The sequence below is a fragment of the Cryptomeria japonica genome, chromosome 4 (assembly GCF_030272615.1).
Source record: "Cryptomeria japonica chromosome 4, Sugi_1.0, whole genome shotgun sequence".
Lineage (NCBI taxonomy): Eukaryota > Viridiplantae > Streptophyta > Pinopsida > Cupressales > Cupressaceae > Cryptomeria > Cryptomeria japonica.
Window position 1 is genome coordinate 393,239,500 of NC_081408.1, and position 18,378 is coordinate 393,257,877.

The following is an 18,378-nucleotide window of genomic DNA, read 5'->3' on the forward strand; positions in this document are numbered from 1 at the left end:
TACAGTTTACTGTTGACAGTTGTAGTTCTTATATAATCATGACTCTTGATTTATACATGTAGTTATAAGTATTTTGCCAATATTTGTTGACTGTTTTATCATTACAATCTAAGTCACAAGGTTCGAATTCGAATTCGAAATCGACAGCCATGAAATTCGGATGAAATTCGACAAGGGAAAAATTCAAAATAAAAAATTCGGATAAAATTCGCCTTATATAATTTTGTTTATTTTTAAATATATGTATACTTCTAATAAATTATCAAAATAGCATATGCATACTTCTAATAAATTATCAAAATAGCTTAACATTGCTAAAATCAATGTAATAAAATATATAATAAAATACATTATAATAAGAATCATTAAATCATCATAATAAAATATATACAAGTATTATAAGCTTTATTATAATGCTTGCATATATTTTTTTATAATAATGAAAAAATCACTGTAATAAAATATTAAATTATATAATTTTTAATTTTTTTTCTTAAAAACAATTATTACACTAAAAATAAATTATAAAACTAAAAAAATAAATCATGCTGAGTCGGGCAAAATAAATCACACAGAGTCGGAATTATAAAACTATAAAATATTTCTTGTATCTATGGACTATGACTATCGAATGCAGCCAAAAAAGGCGCCTTCCTGAACGCACTGTCATTGGAGCTTGGTAAAGTGGAGTCGTGGCGACGTGGACTGTAGTGCAGGGCCCAGGCTGCAGCTATGGCCGTCGACGGCAGCGACAGCAGTGTTCAGAACAGGCTCTGAGAATGACGGGAAGCCTTGCAGCGACAGGAACCCACAACGCACTGCAATTCTTCCAGCGACAGCGACCCAGCAGACAACGCACTGCAACTTCTTGCAGCGACGGCGACCCACGCACTGCAACTTAAAAATCCACCGAATTTATGGCCGAATTTGAACGTATTTTTTTAAAAAGTTTGAAATTCGAAAAAATTCGAACTTCATGCTTGAAAATCGCCGATTTCTGTGACTTTGGTTACAATATATCTACACATATCATAACTTTTCACTTGGGTCAAAATGATCATTGAGTATTGCTTTAGTATTGTTGTTTCTGTTAAATTTGCATTTTGTCATAAGCAATGATTGAGTCAATCAGATTTCATATATTGTTGACAGTCGTAAGGAGGCAATGTTTTTGAAGCTTATTTTTCTTCATTATTATCTCTTTGTTGAAAATGCGGATACCAATTCTACCATGTACATAGCATAGCTGATTTGGTTTGGCTACAAACAGGGTCTGTGTTTGGCAGAACAAATTTTTTTGTTGTTGTTGTGGACAGCAACCATTAATTAAAAAAATAAATCTAATTTTTTAAGAAGGTTATGCAAAAGTTTTTATTGAGTAATTTAACTAAATAAATTTCATTTGGATTGTGTGTCATACTGTATGCTAATTTACATTGAAATTCACATGCTGCAGATCAAGCCAACTTATGTGATTCCTACCCAGGTGGACTGTGCAATCAAGTTACATAGCAGACGTGTAACCTGTTTAGAATTTCACCCCACAAAGAACAATATTCTTATATCAGGAGACAAGGTATTTGCAAGCTCTTATATAAATGATAATTTAATTTCCACTAATGTGGAACTTGTTACACTTAAGATTACTGATAAGAATGCTTGAGCAATATTTCACATTAAGCAGGATTTAACTAGATTAAAGTTGATTCCTAAAAGTTACATCAGCAATTTTTTTTCTAACTTTTAATCATCAGACCTTTCTTATGTTTTTTGGAAATAGAAAGGTGAAATTGGCATCTGGGATTATGAGAAGGTGCTTGACACGATATTGTATGATTCAGTCCATAGTTGCATTGTGAACAATATCAAGTAAGTAAATTTGGGCTCTATTCATGTTCTTTGTTTATTTTTCAATGTCAGTTCCTCTAGTTGAAAGCTAAAATGAAAGTTAAAATAGTTGCCATGAAGTTTACAGATTCAGTGACAAGTCACTCTTGATTTCAGGTTTCATCCTGTGAATAGTGAATTTATATATACATCAGGATCAGATGGAACTATTAGCTGCACTGATATTGAAACAGGACTTCCAGTAATCCTGATGGACCTCAATCCAGATGGTTGGAATGTAATTCATTCACATGCCTTTGGTTTTCTTGTTTGCTTGTGAACTTTCACAATTCATCCTATACTTCCATTTTGATAACATTTGTTTATCTGAGCATTCTATGCAGGGATGGGCAACACATTGATCAAGTTTTTAGGAGATTTCATTTTGACAACTTAGATGTTTTTCTTTTCTTTTTCTGATCATTCTTCCCAGGGACCAGCAACATGGAGAATGCTGTATGGAATGGATATCAATCCAGAAAAAGATCTTTTGCTGGTGGCAGATAACTTTGGACTCGTTTACCAGTAAGTCGAAGTTTTACTCCCTTCGTAATAACCCCTACCAAGAAATTTTGTTCCAAATTTGCAATAATTCTGATTTTTAACAGGCTGGCCTTTAGTCAAACACTTCACATAAAACCAAATATGAAGTATCCTTGAATGCAAACACTCAGGCTGCTGCAACTAAAATTTTAGATCCCAAATTCATCATATTTTCATGCCATGGTTCATAGACTTCACAAGGCCATTTTGTCTATTCTTGTCTATATTTTCTGATTCTTTGGCATTGATATTTTGTCAAACAATTATCATATGGCTTCACTGTTAGGCATTTCTGAATTTATTTGCTTCTAGTGTGTTTGTTTGCAGAGTTCAGGTTTGTACGTGATTGCATTTAATTCACAGCATCTTTTAAAAAGGTAAACTTTGTATGATTTATAAAGGGAACTCATGAAACTTTTATGAACAAACTTGACATTTTATGCAACTTGCAAATATATCAAACCGAAATAGTAATATGCACCAGTAGAACAACAGGAAAGTATTACAGACTTGACCATAAGATTTCTGACCTTTATTGTAGCCAAAGACAGCTTATTTTAGCTCTTTCCTGGAACATTAAGAAAAGCAACTAATAAAGGAGCAGCCGGATTGAAGGCACTCCTGATTATAGATACCCATGAACCTGGAATCTGGATTATATTCCGCCTGGAATATATTTTGCCTAGAAATACAACAAAATGCCTCAAATGCCCCTGTTGGAAATCCTGGCCAATTAGAAAGGGCTCACGCCTGAGATGCAAGTGTCAATGGTGAAATGTAATATAGGAGTTCGTTTCCTTAGGACCCCCGACTTGCTGCTGGAGGACCACGCATAGCCAAGGATGAGTTCACTCTCAAGGAATGCACTGTCCAAGTTTGCAGTAAGCAAAGTATTAAAGGCAATAATAAATTCCTCAATTTCACAATGGCCAGCCCACGTGTATACCTGGAATGTTCAACACCAAGATGAAGTCATATATCAGTCAAGTCTTACCTGCAAGAAGCTTAAGAGAATCTGCTGCAATAAAGAATGCATAAATATATGACTCCGATGATGTTCAGAATAACTGCCCCAGATAATGATTTTATCAAATGATTATTTTACCCAGCTTCAGAATAAATCTTTCAGTGATAATAAATTCCCAAAACTCGCCAAGATGATGTGGCTATTAAACTTAATTCAAATTGTATTAAAATTCCTTAGCTCTTCCAAACTTCTTCACATTCCAAACCAATTAATAATTAAGCTGCACTTAAAGCCGAATTATAAATTATCTTGCCTTACTACTTAGAAAGGAATTCCACAATCTGCTTATAACACTTTCCCATCATCAAGTAATAAAAAGACCACACCCAGGATGAATTAAGAATATTAAAATATACCTCTGAAAGCAAACATATTTCTGAAAATCAATATTAATTCACCTGGCTGGATAACCTTTTTCTCAACGTTAAGAATGGTTTGTAGCTTTCATTTCCAGCAATTAAACTTATTTCTGGAAACTGAATAACTTGCAACTTGCAACAAACATAATTCTGAATATCTGAATATTTGATCAATATGCCTGAAATTTGAGTTTTCAAGACTTTACAATCTCTGCAATCTGACTGCTAATCCCAACTGAGAAGCCTGAGTGACTCCTCCAAGATCACCTAGAACAGATTAGTCCCACTGCTGAAGCTGATGTTCTCAGGGTTTCTGTCCCAAGCCTGCAAATCTGAGAATCTTCTCAGAACTATAATATAAGAAATAATTAATCGTTCCACATTCAACATCAATCTCAAAGCCACTGTAATATTCCCAACAATTTTTTTTGGTTTTTTAAACAGTTTAACAACAAACCAATCACCCGTTAGGGTTAGAAAAAATGCAATCCAAACCAACTGAAAGGAACCCTTCCACCTTTTGATCACCGGGAGCCCAAGCTGGGAGGGTGAGAGCATACAGTAATAGGGGATTGTTAGATGCAAAATCTGAAATGCTGATTACAATACTAGGCGGCAAGCCAGCCCCTTCCACTTTTCAGTGGGATGGAAACAAGAAACTTGGCGGTAAACCAGCTAAGGAAACAAGAACACAATCAAGCACAAATCACTCTACTGCTATATTTCAGCGGAAGGACTTATCACTAAACGAACTCAACTCAACCGCTTATGCAGCAGGAGGACAATTACAAACAGAAATCACTCAACCGCTTATGTAGTGGGAGGACAAATACAAACAAGGATCACCCAACCGCTTATGCAGCGGGGGGACTGAACTACAAACTAAATTACAAACAATGAAGGCGGCCAAGTCAGCCTCTTCCAATTGTGCAGTGGGAATTACAATGAGTACTTCAAATACAATAGAGGTTAGTACTACTAACCAACAATTACAATGATGAATATAATGAAGTACTAAGATCACAACATTGAAAACTGAAAACACACTCACAAATGACACCAACAACACACTGAAATCAGCTAGGTACTGCTGTATTTCAAGTACGAAACTGAGCAAGCTAGGAAGACACAACTTCGAAGCTCAAGTTCAATAACCATTTCGGCAGCATAACGATATAATTTCTCCAAGATATCCAAATGAGGCGCCCGACCCTGTATTTATAGATTTCTGAATCTGAAATTCAAATGCAAATGGTGCCAAACTCACTTGAAATTCATTTCATTTCATTACATGTCCCCCTCAAGAAATGGCATCCCTTTTCAGGCCTCCCTAGTCGAACTTTACCAAGGTACACAAGTTCGAGCTTGAGAAAATATTATAAAGTGTAAAGTGACTTCATTTGGGCGTTGTTGATGTGTTTTTATGCACATGTGAACACAAAATAAAATACCAAGGTATCTTATCCTCTCTTGAACAAAGTTATCCGAATGCTGAAGATTTGCCTAAGGATCAATCAAAATAACTCCAAGGTTCTTAATATGTAGGGTCTCTACGTGTGGATAAGCTCTGTTGGTGTGATGTGATTTTGCTGAAATCACAAGGGGACTTACGTTTGAATGCTTGAGCGTTTAATTTATTGGAACTCAAGTCCTATCCACTCACCGGGATAATAAAGAAATAACAAAAAGGCGCAGGGTTTAGAGAGTCTAATCTAAGACCTAAAATGCAAGAAGATAGATGAACGACTAGGTGGAGTCCTACTGGGCTAGGTCTCACCATCAACTAGAACAATCTGACACTAGCTCAGTGCAATTTTCTAAGGGACGCTTCGAATATGTTCAAATCGTTACACCATCAGACACTGATCACCATTCAAGTTAATGCATGAACAATAGATGCATAACAATTCGAGATTAAGCTCATTCAATGCCAGTTGACCACGCAGGGCGCCCTTACAATCAGTAAGAGGCTAGTGGTTTGGACTAGGCGGATTCCATGCGAGTGCATTCAGTAACTTCCTTCATTCAATCTAATCATTTACTATCTAAAATGAAGATTCAACAAGAAACCATGCATATTGCAAAGAAACAACACACTTCACCATAACTTCAATGAAAATGGAGTTCATTTACAATCAAGGCAACAATTTCTTGCCTTCTCCTCCTACTCTATTCTAATTGCTACTTTATTCAATATTCTTCTGCTACTGTCTATTCTACTGACTATTAACTATCAACTGAAGAGCCGGAGCTTTATATAGAGAGCTCTTTACAATTCAATGGCTCTGATTGATTTACAATCAATGGCTAGGATTACAAGATGAAAACCCGAATTAGGGTTTTGTTGTGACGTATTCACACATCGCCCCATTGTAAATGGGGACCCCTACTTTTTGCTTTTTGGGGTTTGCTTTCTAGGTTTTTTAGGGTTTGCCTGTTAGCCTTTGCATGCTGAGTGTTGCCAGAGGGATCACTAGGATGGCAGGCTCTGCTTGAGCCAGGGTGAGTCCCCAAGGCCCCAGAATTAGGGTTTCTTTGAGAGTCTTCCTTAGGGCCTGGTTCTGCTCTTGTTGCTAATTGTGTCTTGCTTGGTGAGTAAATATCATCTTTGAAGGTTTGAGCCTGACATTCCAGATAGCCAAATTTCAGGACATTTGAAGATTAGGATGATATTCGAGACTTCATCACTCACCAACTCGACCTAGTGATCCCTGAAGTCTAGAGGGATCACTAGGATGGCAGGCTCTGCTTGAGCCAGGGTGAGTCCCCAGGGCCCCAGAATTAGGGTTTCTTTGAGAGTCTTCCTTAGGGCCTGGTTCTGCTCTTGTTGCTAATTGTGTCTTGCTTGGTGAGTAAATATCATCTTTGAAGGTTTGAGTTAGGTCGAGTTGGTGAGTGATGAAGTCTCGAATATCATCCTAATCTTCAAATGTCCTGAAATTTGGCTATCTGGAATGTCATCCTGATCCTGAAATTTGACGAAGTCTGGAAAATTGAAGAATCCTCCAAAAACTAGTTTTTGCATTATAACTCCCGGAGGTTCGAAACCACTCTCAAACATCCTGACAGTATATATGGAATATAACGTAAAGTATAAGTGACATTTATATTCCATACATGAATCTTGATGGAGAGACCAAAATGTCAAATTTCGCTCCTGACCCTTCCAAAGGGTCCAGAGCGAAATTCTCCATAAGACATTCTAGTTTGACCTAAACTTAGAACTAACTCATTCCCAAGCATTATTGAGGGCAAAACACTTGTTTGGATGAAGAAAAGTGAGAAATGAAATCAAGATTTGAGCCTAAATGTGAATTTCGCTCCTGACCCTTCCAAAGGGTCCAGAGCGAAATTCTCCCTAGACACCTTTTTTCTCCTTGTTTGCACTGGAAACCTTGATTCCTTGGGCATGGTAAGGGCAAATTGACATATTCTTGCCTTAGGAAGTGATTTGAGGTGTTTGAAAGTGTGGATTTTGTCTAAAGCATGAATTTCGCTCCTGACCCTTCCAAAGGGTCCAGAGCGAAATTCACCTTTTCCTCTATTTTGCTCTTTCATATGGCCAAGTTTTGGATTTTGAGGCATAGCTGAGGAGACTTGGATGCATGTTTGCCTTGGAGAGAAGGTTTAAGACACTACAAAATGGTGAAAATCAACCTAGAATGGAAATTTCACTCCCGCCCCTTCCAAAGAGTCCAGAGCGAAATCTTCCATTTGACCTTCTATCTTGCCTAAAATGATGAATAAAGTTTGAAAGGACCTTGAAATTGATCAAGTTTGAGAGAGAATTGGATAAATCAATATTTTCGCTCCTGACCCTTCCAAAGGGTCCAGAGCGAAAATCCTCATAACCCTCATTTCCCTCCTAATTTTGGCTAAGTGTTGGTCTCTAAGGCATGTATGGAAGTGTTTGACATGTTTTTTGCCTAAGGGAATGACTAGAGGTGGAAAGATGAAGGATTCTAGCCTAAAAGGTGAATTTCGCTCCGGACCCTTCCAAAGGGTCTAGAGCGAAATTCTTGAAAAAACTCATTTTTCCCTTAGCCAAAGTCAGGATCTTGGTGGAGATGCAAGAAGAATGATTTATGTTTGCCTCCCAAAGAGGATTGGAGTTGGAAAAATCAAGAATCAAGCTCAAAACATGATTTTCGCTCCTGACCCTTCCAAAGGGTCCAGAGCGAAAATCCTTGTAGCTCTTATTTTCTTCCTTGTTTTGGCTAGGCGTTGGCATGTTGGAGGGTGAATTGGTATGTTCTTGCCTTGAGAGGGAGTTGGACGCTTTGAAAGATGAAGATTTTGCCCAAAGTATGAATTTCACTCCTAAACCTTCCAAAGGGTCCAGAGCGAAATTCATTATAAACCTCATTTGCTCCCTTGTTTGGGCTTCAAACCTTGTTCCTTAGGTGGAGAATGATCTATGTTTGCCTCCCAGAGAAGATTGAAGTTGGAAAAATGAACAATCAAGCCTAGAACATGATTTTCGCTCCTAACCCTTCCAAAGGGTCCAAAGCGAAAATCTACCTATAACTCATTTCCTTCTTTGTTTGACCAAATTTTGATATCCAAGGCATGTTGAAATGAAGAATGGACATGTTGCCTTTGGGAATGTTTGAAAGCGATGAAAGGTAGAGATTTTGTCCTAGAAATGGAAATTCGCTCCTGACCCTTCCAAAGGGTCCAGGGCGAAATTTCACTAAAACCACCTTTTTCCCAATTTTATGCCAAGGCAATTGCAGACTAAAGTGAATTGAGATGGGAGGGGTCCTTAGGAGGGACTTCAAGTTGCTAGTGATCCATGAATTTTAAGGAATTGAGCAAAACCAAGAATTTCGCTCCTGACCCTTCCAAAGGGTCTAGAGTGAAAATTCTACAATCACCTACTTTCCTTGCAAGACAAGTCAAACTTTGTGTTTTTATAGCTTGGATGAGTGTGAAGAAGTGTTTTCTTGCCTTTTGAGGTTGATTCAAGTTGAAAAAGGTGGAGGAAGAAGCCTCAAACAAGATTTTCGCTCCTGACCCTTCCAAAGGGTCTAGAGCGAAAACCCTAAAAACCATCTTTTTCTCCAAAATTTGGCCTAGGTGAGAAAAGCTCTTTGGATTGCCTTGGAAAGACTCTTGATCACCAAAAATGCAAATTTTGAGCTTAAACATGAAATTCGCTCTTGACCCTTCCAAAGGGTCCAGAGCAAAATTCTGGATAGGTCCTGTCCCTGGCTAGGTTTTTGAGCGATTTTCCTTTTTAGGCCTTGTGAGGATCAAGCAAATGTTGTCAAGTTGAGAAGCGGATTCAAGATGAGGGAGTCTAGGTGAGTTGAAGTAAAGAAAATGAAATTGAGTGTGGATAAGCAAGCAAAAGGTGAATTTCGCTCTTGACCCTTCCAAAGGGTCCAGAGCGAAATTCTTCAAATCCACCATTTTCTCCTTGGGTGAAGCCAAAACATTGATTCTTGTGGCATGGTTGAAGGTGGAGTGAGGTATTCTTGCCTTGCAAGATGATTTGAGGTAAAGGAAGTGTAAGATCAAGCCTAAAACTAGAAATTCGCTCCTGACCCTTCCAGAGGGTCCAGGGCGAAATTCTCAATTTTACCTAACTTGCTCATGATGAAGGTCAAGACATGGATTCCTAGGCTTTGGACAAGAGAAAGATAGCATATGCTTGTCTTGGAGGCATCTTGAACCAATAAAATGATGGAATTTGAGCTTAAACAAGAATTTCGCTCCTGACCCTTCTAGAGGGTCCAGGGCGAAAATCCCAAATTCACTCATGACCCTTCCAAAGGGTCCAGGGCGAAAATCCCAAATTCACTCATGACCCTTCCAAAGGGTCCAGGGCGAAATTCTTATAGGGCTTGTCCCTGGGAAGGATTTTGAGCGAACTTTATTTTGAAGTCTTCTTGTTGATGATTTAAGCTGGAAAATGCTATGATGAAATGAACATGTCATATGTACTTAATCACCTTTTGGTTTATTTTGTAGATGGAGAAAACCAGATCAAGGACAACCTCTTCCAGTCCAGCATCATCAAGGAAGACCAATTCCAGTCCATCATCATCAAGGACGGTCCACAGGCAAAAGGGAAGACTCAAGGTGTTCAAGGAATTGCCAGCTACCTCCAGAACCTTCGCTTTGCCACACTAAGGAACCACAAGATGACAATGAAAGGCATATCCAGCACATCAAAGACAAAGGAGGTCAAAGCAAGGGTCCGTTGAAGAAGTAGATAGTTTCAAAAGAGTTAATTAAAGTTAGCTTCTCAGCATCATCAAATTCAACATCAAACAAGTTACAAGTCTCAGGCAAGGTGGCATCCCAATCATCATTCCTTTAGTTGGATTGGTCCACCTCAGCGTGTCCAGATTCAATGTACCTGACTCATTGGGGACGACACAAACTTCGAGGCACCTACCCTTGCTTCCTATTGGTCCTCACCCTTGGAATGTAATTTTCTAATTGGCTAAAGAAGTTTGTTGTAACAAACCCTAATTAGGGTTTCTATCTTGTAATCCTAGCCATTGATTCTAAATCAATCAGAGCCGTCTATTTGTAAAGGGTTTCTCTATATAAGCCCTGGCTCCTCATTTGTGAAGGTTAATAGGAGGTTAATAGTTGATAGTGGGTGAATAGTTGGTTAATAGAGAATAGGTAGTAGTGAATAGTCAGAGAGTAGGAAATAGTTAGAGTAGAATAGAAAGAGAAGGCAAAGATTGTTGCCAAGATGTTGTTGTAAAGGACTTGTAAACTTCATTGAAGGAATGGTGAATTCTATGGGTCGATTCAACAATTTGCATGGTTTGTATACTTCTCAAATTTGATTTCATGTTATTAGATGAGTGGAAGAAATGTGTATGATCGATGGTGAAATTTGTATATCCATACTACGAGTAGTTTGTTGATTGCAGACTTGCCTTGTGTAGTCAACTGGAATCATTCAGCTTAAGCTTAACTTCAATTGTCGCTTCTTCATTGATATGCATCAGCCTGATGGTGTCCATGCCTATAGCGGTGATCTGAACATCATAAAGCTTTCCTTAGAAGATCGCACTAACCTTGTGGAGATGGTCCTGGGATGTCAAAACAAGATAGTTAGAATTTCATCAAAGGTCATTCATTGCTCTTACATTCTTAGTATTAGAAATAGATCCCGTTTCAACCCTTCTTCTTTTTTCCTTTTTTTCAAAATCTAGGACCAGTAAAATCTCACGTTCCAGCAATATCCAAAGCAAATCAGACGTTCAGGCAATCAGACGTAAGTCCCCTTGTGATTCCAGCAAAATCACATCATACCACGAGAAGCTTATCCACACGTAGAGAACCTACATACAAGAACCTTGGAGTTGCCTCGATTGATCCTTCGGCAAAATCTTCAGCAGTCGGGAAACTTTGTTTAAGAGAGGATAAGGTACCTTTAGGTATTTTATTCTGTGTTCGTATGTGTACAAAAGACACATCAATAGGTTTGTTGCAACAAACTTCCCTTAGCCAATGAGAAAATTACATTCAATGCTTGTGAACCAATAGGAAATCGGGGTAGGTGCCTCGAAGTGTGTGCCATCACTGGTGAGTTAGGTACATTGAATACGGACATGCTGATGTGGACCTATTTGACTGGAGGAATAGTGACTGGGATGCCACCTTGTCTTGCGTTTGTGCTTGGTTAATCAAGGAACATTGTATTTCTTGATATTCAATGTGATGATGATGAGAAGCTAACTTTGATTAACTCTTCTGAAACTATCTGCTTCTTCAACGTACCCTTGCACTGACCTTGGTTGATCTTCCTTCGTCCTCGATGTACTCGATGAATGATGTACCTCTCCTTGACTCTTTTGTGCTTGATGAAGCCTCTTCACGGTCGAGTCACTCCTCTAGTAGCTCACTTCTCCTTGAAGTGTTTGTACGATCCTTCTTTTTGACATCTCGTGGTTTCTCCATGTGGTAGAATGAGGTCCTTGAGGGTGGTCAGCTCCATTGCTTGCAATTCCTTGAACACTTGAAGTCCTTCAACTTAGTAGCACCTTGAGTCCTCTCTCACGCATTTGATGTGTCCTTGATGATGATGAAACTTGAAGAGGTCGCCCTTGTCCTGGCCTGATCTTCCTCCATCTTGATTTTGTTGATCTGCAAAACAAACAAAAATGGTGTCACTTATGATATATTCATCCTAACATGGTATTTCTCACTTCAAACCATCAACAAGAAGGCATTAAGATCAATTTCACTTTAGACCCTCTGGAAGGACATGCCCTATAATGAAATTCGCTTTGGACCCTCTCCAAGGACAGGACCTATATTGAGATTTTCGCTCTGGACCCTCTCTAGGGACAGGACCTATAATGAGATTTTCTCTTTGGACGCTCTCCAGGGACCTATAATGAGATTTTCACTGTGGACCCTTTGGAAGGGTCAGGAGCGAATTTTGCATTTTGCATAAATTCTTCACTTTCTCATCATTTTTCTTTACTTCAATTGTCTCCAAGGCATGATAACGTCCTAGTTGAGGTTCCAAGGCATGAAATTAGTTCATATTTGAAGCAAAAAGGAGGGTCTTAGGAAAATTCGCTTTGGAACCTTTGGAAGGGTCAGGAGCGAAATTTGTCATTTAGCCTCAAATTCATCATTTCCTTTGCTTCAATTCACTTCTCAAGAAAAGTACACATCAATCTTCCCTCGATCTATGCCATAGGAACAAAGATCTTGGTCTCAAACAAGGAGTAAATAGGCGTTTAGGAAAATTTGCTCTGGACCCTTTGGAAGGGTCAAGAGCGAAATTCTTCCTTTAATGCTATTCATCTTCCATTCATCATTTCTTTGCCTTGAACCTAACTTTTCAAACCTCCTCCTATCATGATCAAGTCAATTTGCCATCAATTTAGCTTAAAACAAGGTTCTTTTAGTGCATTAGGCGAAATAGGGAGTCCTTCTAGGGATTTCGCTCTGGACCCTTTGGAAGGGTCAGGAGCTTGGCTAAATTTCGCTCTGGACCCTTTGGAAGGGTCAGGAGCGAAATTTGACAATTATGCTCAAATCCCTCACATTTAGTGATCATGACCTACTCAAATGCATGCCTAAGGGTGCCTCTAAATTCAGTCAACCTCAATTAAAGCTTTGGAACCTAAGCTTGATGCAAAGAAGGGAGAGATCTAAGGAAATTCACTCTGGACCCTTTGGAAGGGCCAGGAGCGAATTTGAGGAATTAGCCTTAGATATCATTCAAACATTCAATACTTCACCCTCATTCACATTGCTCTCACCTTAGGACATGTTAACAAATCATCTTAAGGAGGCGCCTAGTTCAAAATGTTGGATCAAAAGCACATCTTAACAATTTCGCCCAGGTACCCTTGGAAGGACAAGACCTAAAGAGGAATTTCGCTCTGGACCCTTTGGAAGGGTCAGGTGCAAAATTCATGTTTTAGGCTCAATTTCCTCATCCCATCTCGTTCCAACTTGCTCACAAGGTAAAGATAGGTCATTCCTCACTCAGTCAAGGCGTAGGAGCAAGCTTTGAGGTCTAAACTGGGAGCAAGAGAAGAGTCTATGGAACTTCGCTCTGGACCCTTTGGAAGGGTCAGGAGCGAATTTTGCAATAATGTTCAAATTCTTGAATTTTTCTCCAAATTTCCAAGTCTAAGTTTGTCCAAGGCGTCTCCAAGGGTGAATTCAAGCTAATTTCCTCCCAATCCATGCCTTAAGTGAAGTTTTTATCCAAAAGAGGAGGGCAAAGAGAGCTAAGGAAGATTTCGCTCCTGTCCCTTTGGAAAGGTCAGGAGTGAATTTTGCATTTGTGCTCAAATTCTTATTCAACTCTCAAGTTTTCAAGTCTAGGCTTGGTCGTTAGGCCTTTTCCAAGGATAAATAGGTCAATTTCGCATCAATCAATGCCTAGAAGTAAAAGAACTTCATCATTCATCAACTGGACCAATCTCAAACCCTCAAAGGGAAGAATCCTTGAGAACACCTGCTCACATACCTCCATTCACTTCCTTAAGTCAATGACATAGGCCTCAAAAGGCAAGATTCCTAGCATGATACAAAGACTTCCTTAAACTCAATCAAGACTCAACCCTAGAAGCAAGACCCAGGCCTAACTAAGAGGAAACTTTCAACAGAGACCCTGACCTGACCACCTACTGACCCATTTGAGCCTAAGCAGACCATCCTATCCTAACGAGCTCACTGGCAACTCTCCAATGCAAAGATTAATAGCCAAGAACCTAAAAGACCAAGAAAACTAACCCTAGAAAGCAAAAAGCAGGGGTCCCCAGATGTGTGAATATGTCACAACAGGCGCCCACCTGACTTAGGAAATAAAATGTGACTTAGGATAATGATATAATTTTTCCTTCCTAAGTCATACCTCCAAAAATAATCAGTGAAATAATTAAATATCAAACTTTAGGATAAAGTAATAATATTTAATTAGCAATTATAAATCAACCACTGATTACTGCCAAATCAACTATGTGAGTTGAAGTGCAGAAAACACTAATCTGAACTGGATTGGAGCTCTGCTCAAGACTGCCAAAAATAGCACTGCCTGAACTGACACTTACTAAAAATAGTAAGTCATGAAAACAACTCTAAAAAACATGCTCGTCGAACCCTGAGAATGAGCTCGGAAAACCCAAAAAAACCTCAAAATCCAGTCATCTGATATCAACTTACTAAAAATAGTAAGTTCTGCAAACTCCCCTGAACTGATTGCATGTCATACCACTGCGAAGCTTACAAAAAACCCAAAAGGAAACCTCAATTCTTTCTGCCAAACTCCAACCAGAACATCCCTGAAAACTGCGAGGAATCCTCCTAGAAACTTCTAGAAAATAGGAAACCCCAATTCCTCATTCCAGTCAGCCTACAAGGCTACAGGTATGCAGAATAGGCTAATGGACCACTGATTACCTCCTATTGAGAAGGGGACATTACAATCACTTAAGTATTTTTCATTCAGTTCTTATATGGTTTCTCCAATTAGGTAACTTTAATTAATTGTTTGTCTAAACCTTTAATTAATTATTTAATATTACCTTTTGAGTAAACTTCAAGGTTACTTTGGCAGGAAGTACTAATACCACTAAAGCACATGACACCTATTGGTGGGCTCCAATGCACCAAACAGAGTGCTTCACAAGCTCAATTTTTTTATCTGAGACTTTACAGGAAAACAGGAGTCTTTCTCAGACTCGCCTTGACTGAAGTGCTTAGGAAAATTTTGGACTGGTTTTAATTCTTTTCCTTCTAGAGGTCCATATTGTTAAACTTCCAGATTGTAAAATGGAATTTTGTTTGGATGTGTAGGCTTAGGTTTTTGATTCCGTACCATGTTCCTATATCACGATTTTATGTTATACTCTTTTCTGCCTCTTGAACTTTGTTTTGTAAGCTGTTAGGCTCGCTCATATTTTTGTCACTCATGCTGCTGGCATTCTTTGTGACCTTTCATCTCTATTGGATGTATGGTGTTTAAACTCGTTTAAAAATAAAAATTTAAAATGCTATTCATGCTAATTTTAACTAGAGAGATTCCCTTGGTTGGGTGACCTTCAGCTTAGATGACATGACTGAGGGGTTTCTTTTCCATCAAATTCATCTAGAACTTGAATTTGGTTTCATCCATTGGGGTACACCACACCCAGTGAGTTGAAAATAATGTGATTTTACCCAATTTCAACACTATCACGTCTCTTGGAGATTTCAATGTGGGGCTTCTCAGTGGATGTGCAATGCTTTGACTTGGACGCATACCATTCTACAATACCATTTGTATCTTTAATAATACTGTAAATTGGCTTGTTACATGGTAATAGCTTTATGTATCTTTGCAGTGTAATTAATCTGCATGTTGACATTTTATTATCTTGTTTTGCAGGATAGACATGCGTTCAAACAAAAAAACAGGGGAACCTGTTCTAATCCATAAAAAGGGTTCTAAAGTGGTGGGACTTCATTTCAATCCGGTACATCCAGATCTTTTGATCAGCTGTGGCAATGATCATTTTGTAAGTACCTTTTCGTCATGAAAGCCATTTCTAGATGTGATTAATTTTGACAGAAAACTGCGTCTTTTTTTTCCTTGGAATTAAAGATGAACATTATGTTATTTGGCTTTTATATACTGATTTTTAAGCTAAGCAAATAAATGCTTTCTGTAGTCAATATACTTACTCTCAACATCAATTGCCATTATTTTGTTCCTGTTGGTCTCAGATGGAAATCATTTTGTTTTATAGCTTATATTTGCTCTGTTTAGGTTCGTCTTTGGGATATTCGCCAGTTGAAAGCAGGAGCTTGCTTGGCAGAGCTGGCACACCCACGAGTAGTGAACTCAGCTTATTTTTCACCAAGGACTGGCACTAAAATAATGACAACTTGCCAAGATAATCGCATACGTGTGTGGGACTCCATCTTTGGTGATTTGAACTTCCCAAGCCGTGAAATTGTCCATAGTCATGATTTTAATCGTCACCTGACATGTTTTCGTGCAGAGTGGGATCCAAAGGTTCTCCTTTTTGCTAAAATAATTTCATCTTCTTGACTTTTATGAATACATTGATGAATTTTCTCTAACTTTTGTTGTTACTGTAAAACTTTCTGAGTTTCTATAATCTCCAGGATCCCTCTGAGTGTCTTGCGGTTATTGGTCGCTACATAAGCAATAACTTCAATGGTGTAGCTTTACATCCCATTGATTTTATTGACACAAGTAATGGACAGCTTGTTGCTGAAGTTGCTGATCCAGATATAGCTACCATAACTCCCGTCAATAAATTTCACCCTCGGAAAGATCTTTTGGCATCAGGCAGCTCCAGGTTCACTTCCTGGAATTCTCAATATCGTTTTCTGCAATGCATTTTAGTTTTTCCCAACTTAAGGAAAATGATAGAATTTGAATGTCTTTGTTCTTGCAATGCATGTAAGGTTTTAGCTGGTTTGAGCTACTTCTTATCCACAATACTGTTTCTTAGTAAGAATATCTTCCAGCCATGTATGCCAGCTGCAGAAAACCTTAATTTGCACTTTTCTGATTTGATGTTAGGTCACTGCTTATTTGGTGTCCAAAAGAGGAGATTGATTCTGATGAAATGATTGAAGAAAGAAAGCACAAAGTTTCCCCATACACAGTACTAAAGGGAAAAAGGCCGAAAGGCAAGTTGGAAGATGATGATGAAGATGACAACTTCACTTCGAAGAAAAAGAGCAAATTGAATTACCCATCCTTCAAAACAGGAACATGTTCAATTGCAAAAAGATCAAAATAAAGCTTTCATCTCTTTCTTGAGAGAGTCAATTTTGCTTTTCATAGGGCTGATGGCAACATATGTATGCTTGTACTATTTTGAAATGAGCAAGAGGAAGTCAGGTTTGGTCAGAAGATTTAATGTCAGGTCTGAAGGTTTAAGTTGAATTTTCATAATTTTGCTTGGAATATGCAATCAGTTGTATCCTTTACTAGATATTTTTGGTTTTCTACCTTTCTGCGCATATTGTGTAAGGTTTGTAGTTGGAACCTCTCAGCCTTTTGTGGGAATTTATTTAGGTCATTTACCATGCACAATGAAATATTTCTTGCTTAGTACTCAGTAATATAGTTCATGAGACATTTTCATAATGGTACTTACATTTGTGAAGGGGGATATCAGAGTTTAGCACACTGCAACTACTTTTTTGTTTTCTTAGCAAACAGTGTTTTCTCTCTTTTGCATACCTGATAGTCTACTGTGCATCTTTAGATTTGTTTTGTGGCAGTCTTGTCATTGCATAGTAAATCTTTTCACAACTCCTCTATGAGATTCTATTAATGGTTTGCAGTGAAACTAAAGCATCAATGTCTCATTCTTATTACATTTATGTCAAGGTAAAAATTGTTCTTTCAGGTCACTGCCAAGCAACACACTAATTTGATGTACAAGACCCCCTTTATGCGAGCATTCCACAAGGGAATTTCTTTTTTCTTTTCCATTTACCTTAAATGATTCAAAGGAGTGTACAACCCTAAATCCCTCTGGGTTTGATCCTTGGACCTCCACTTCAGAGTACACATGCCACGCATGCCTTATTATTAAGACAACTCAAGCTGTTTCAAATTGCAAGTTTCTTTTGATTATAGTGGCTGGCACCGAACAGTTATGCTGTCACATTTTGTGCTCATGGATTCTGTTAAATAGAATGCGAAGGAAAGCTTAATGCTCTGTGAGTTGTTTCCAATGAATGTCATATATTCTCTCCTGTTTATGATCTCCCCGTATAATTCTTTGGTACAAAAAATTAAGGCATAGATCATTAGCAGACAAGATGCATGCGCCATAAACAAATGGACGTACCTATTATAAGAACGGGCGAATACAAGAGAGGGAAATCACAAATATATCACCAACATGCATAGGCATCATATAATTATTTAGAATATGGATGATGAAAATTGAGAGATTGAAAAACAAGAATAACACAATGAAACTACCCAAAATCTCACAATTCAATCAATCACCTTACAATAAAGCTTAAGATCAATGTATGAAATCAAAATAATAAACAATTATGCTCTCACAGAAAAACCTTAGTATT

At 38.3% G+C, this 18,378-nt stretch overlaps 1 protein-coding gene across 1 annotated transcript in view; it reads left to right on the forward strand.

Annotated features, from left to right (window-relative positions):
• LOC131074662 (protein DAMAGED DNA-BINDING 2) overlaps positions 1 to 17,396 on the forward strand; it is a 128,579-nt gene extending 111,183 nt beyond the window's left edge. The window contains exons 4-11 of the mRNA XM_058011327.2: positions 1,457 to 1,576; positions 1,781 to 1,869; positions 2,005 to 2,125; positions 2,321 to 2,412; positions 15,686 to 15,815; positions 16,067 to 16,315; positions 16,429 to 16,625; positions 16,853 to 17,396. Of these exons, the coding sequence (XP_057867310.2) occupies positions 1,457 to 1,576; positions 1,781 to 1,869; positions 2,005 to 2,125; positions 2,321 to 2,412; positions 15,686 to 15,815; positions 16,067 to 16,315; positions 16,429 to 16,625; positions 16,853 to 17,075 (1,221 nt within the window). The 3' untranslated portion in view covers positions 17,076 to 17,396. The remainder of the gene's footprint in view (positions 1 to 1,456; positions 1,577 to 1,780; positions 1,870 to 2,004; positions 2,126 to 2,320; positions 2,413 to 15,685; positions 15,816 to 16,066; positions 16,316 to 16,428; positions 16,626 to 16,852) is intronic.
• Positions 17,397 to 18,378: the final 982 nt, after the last annotated feature.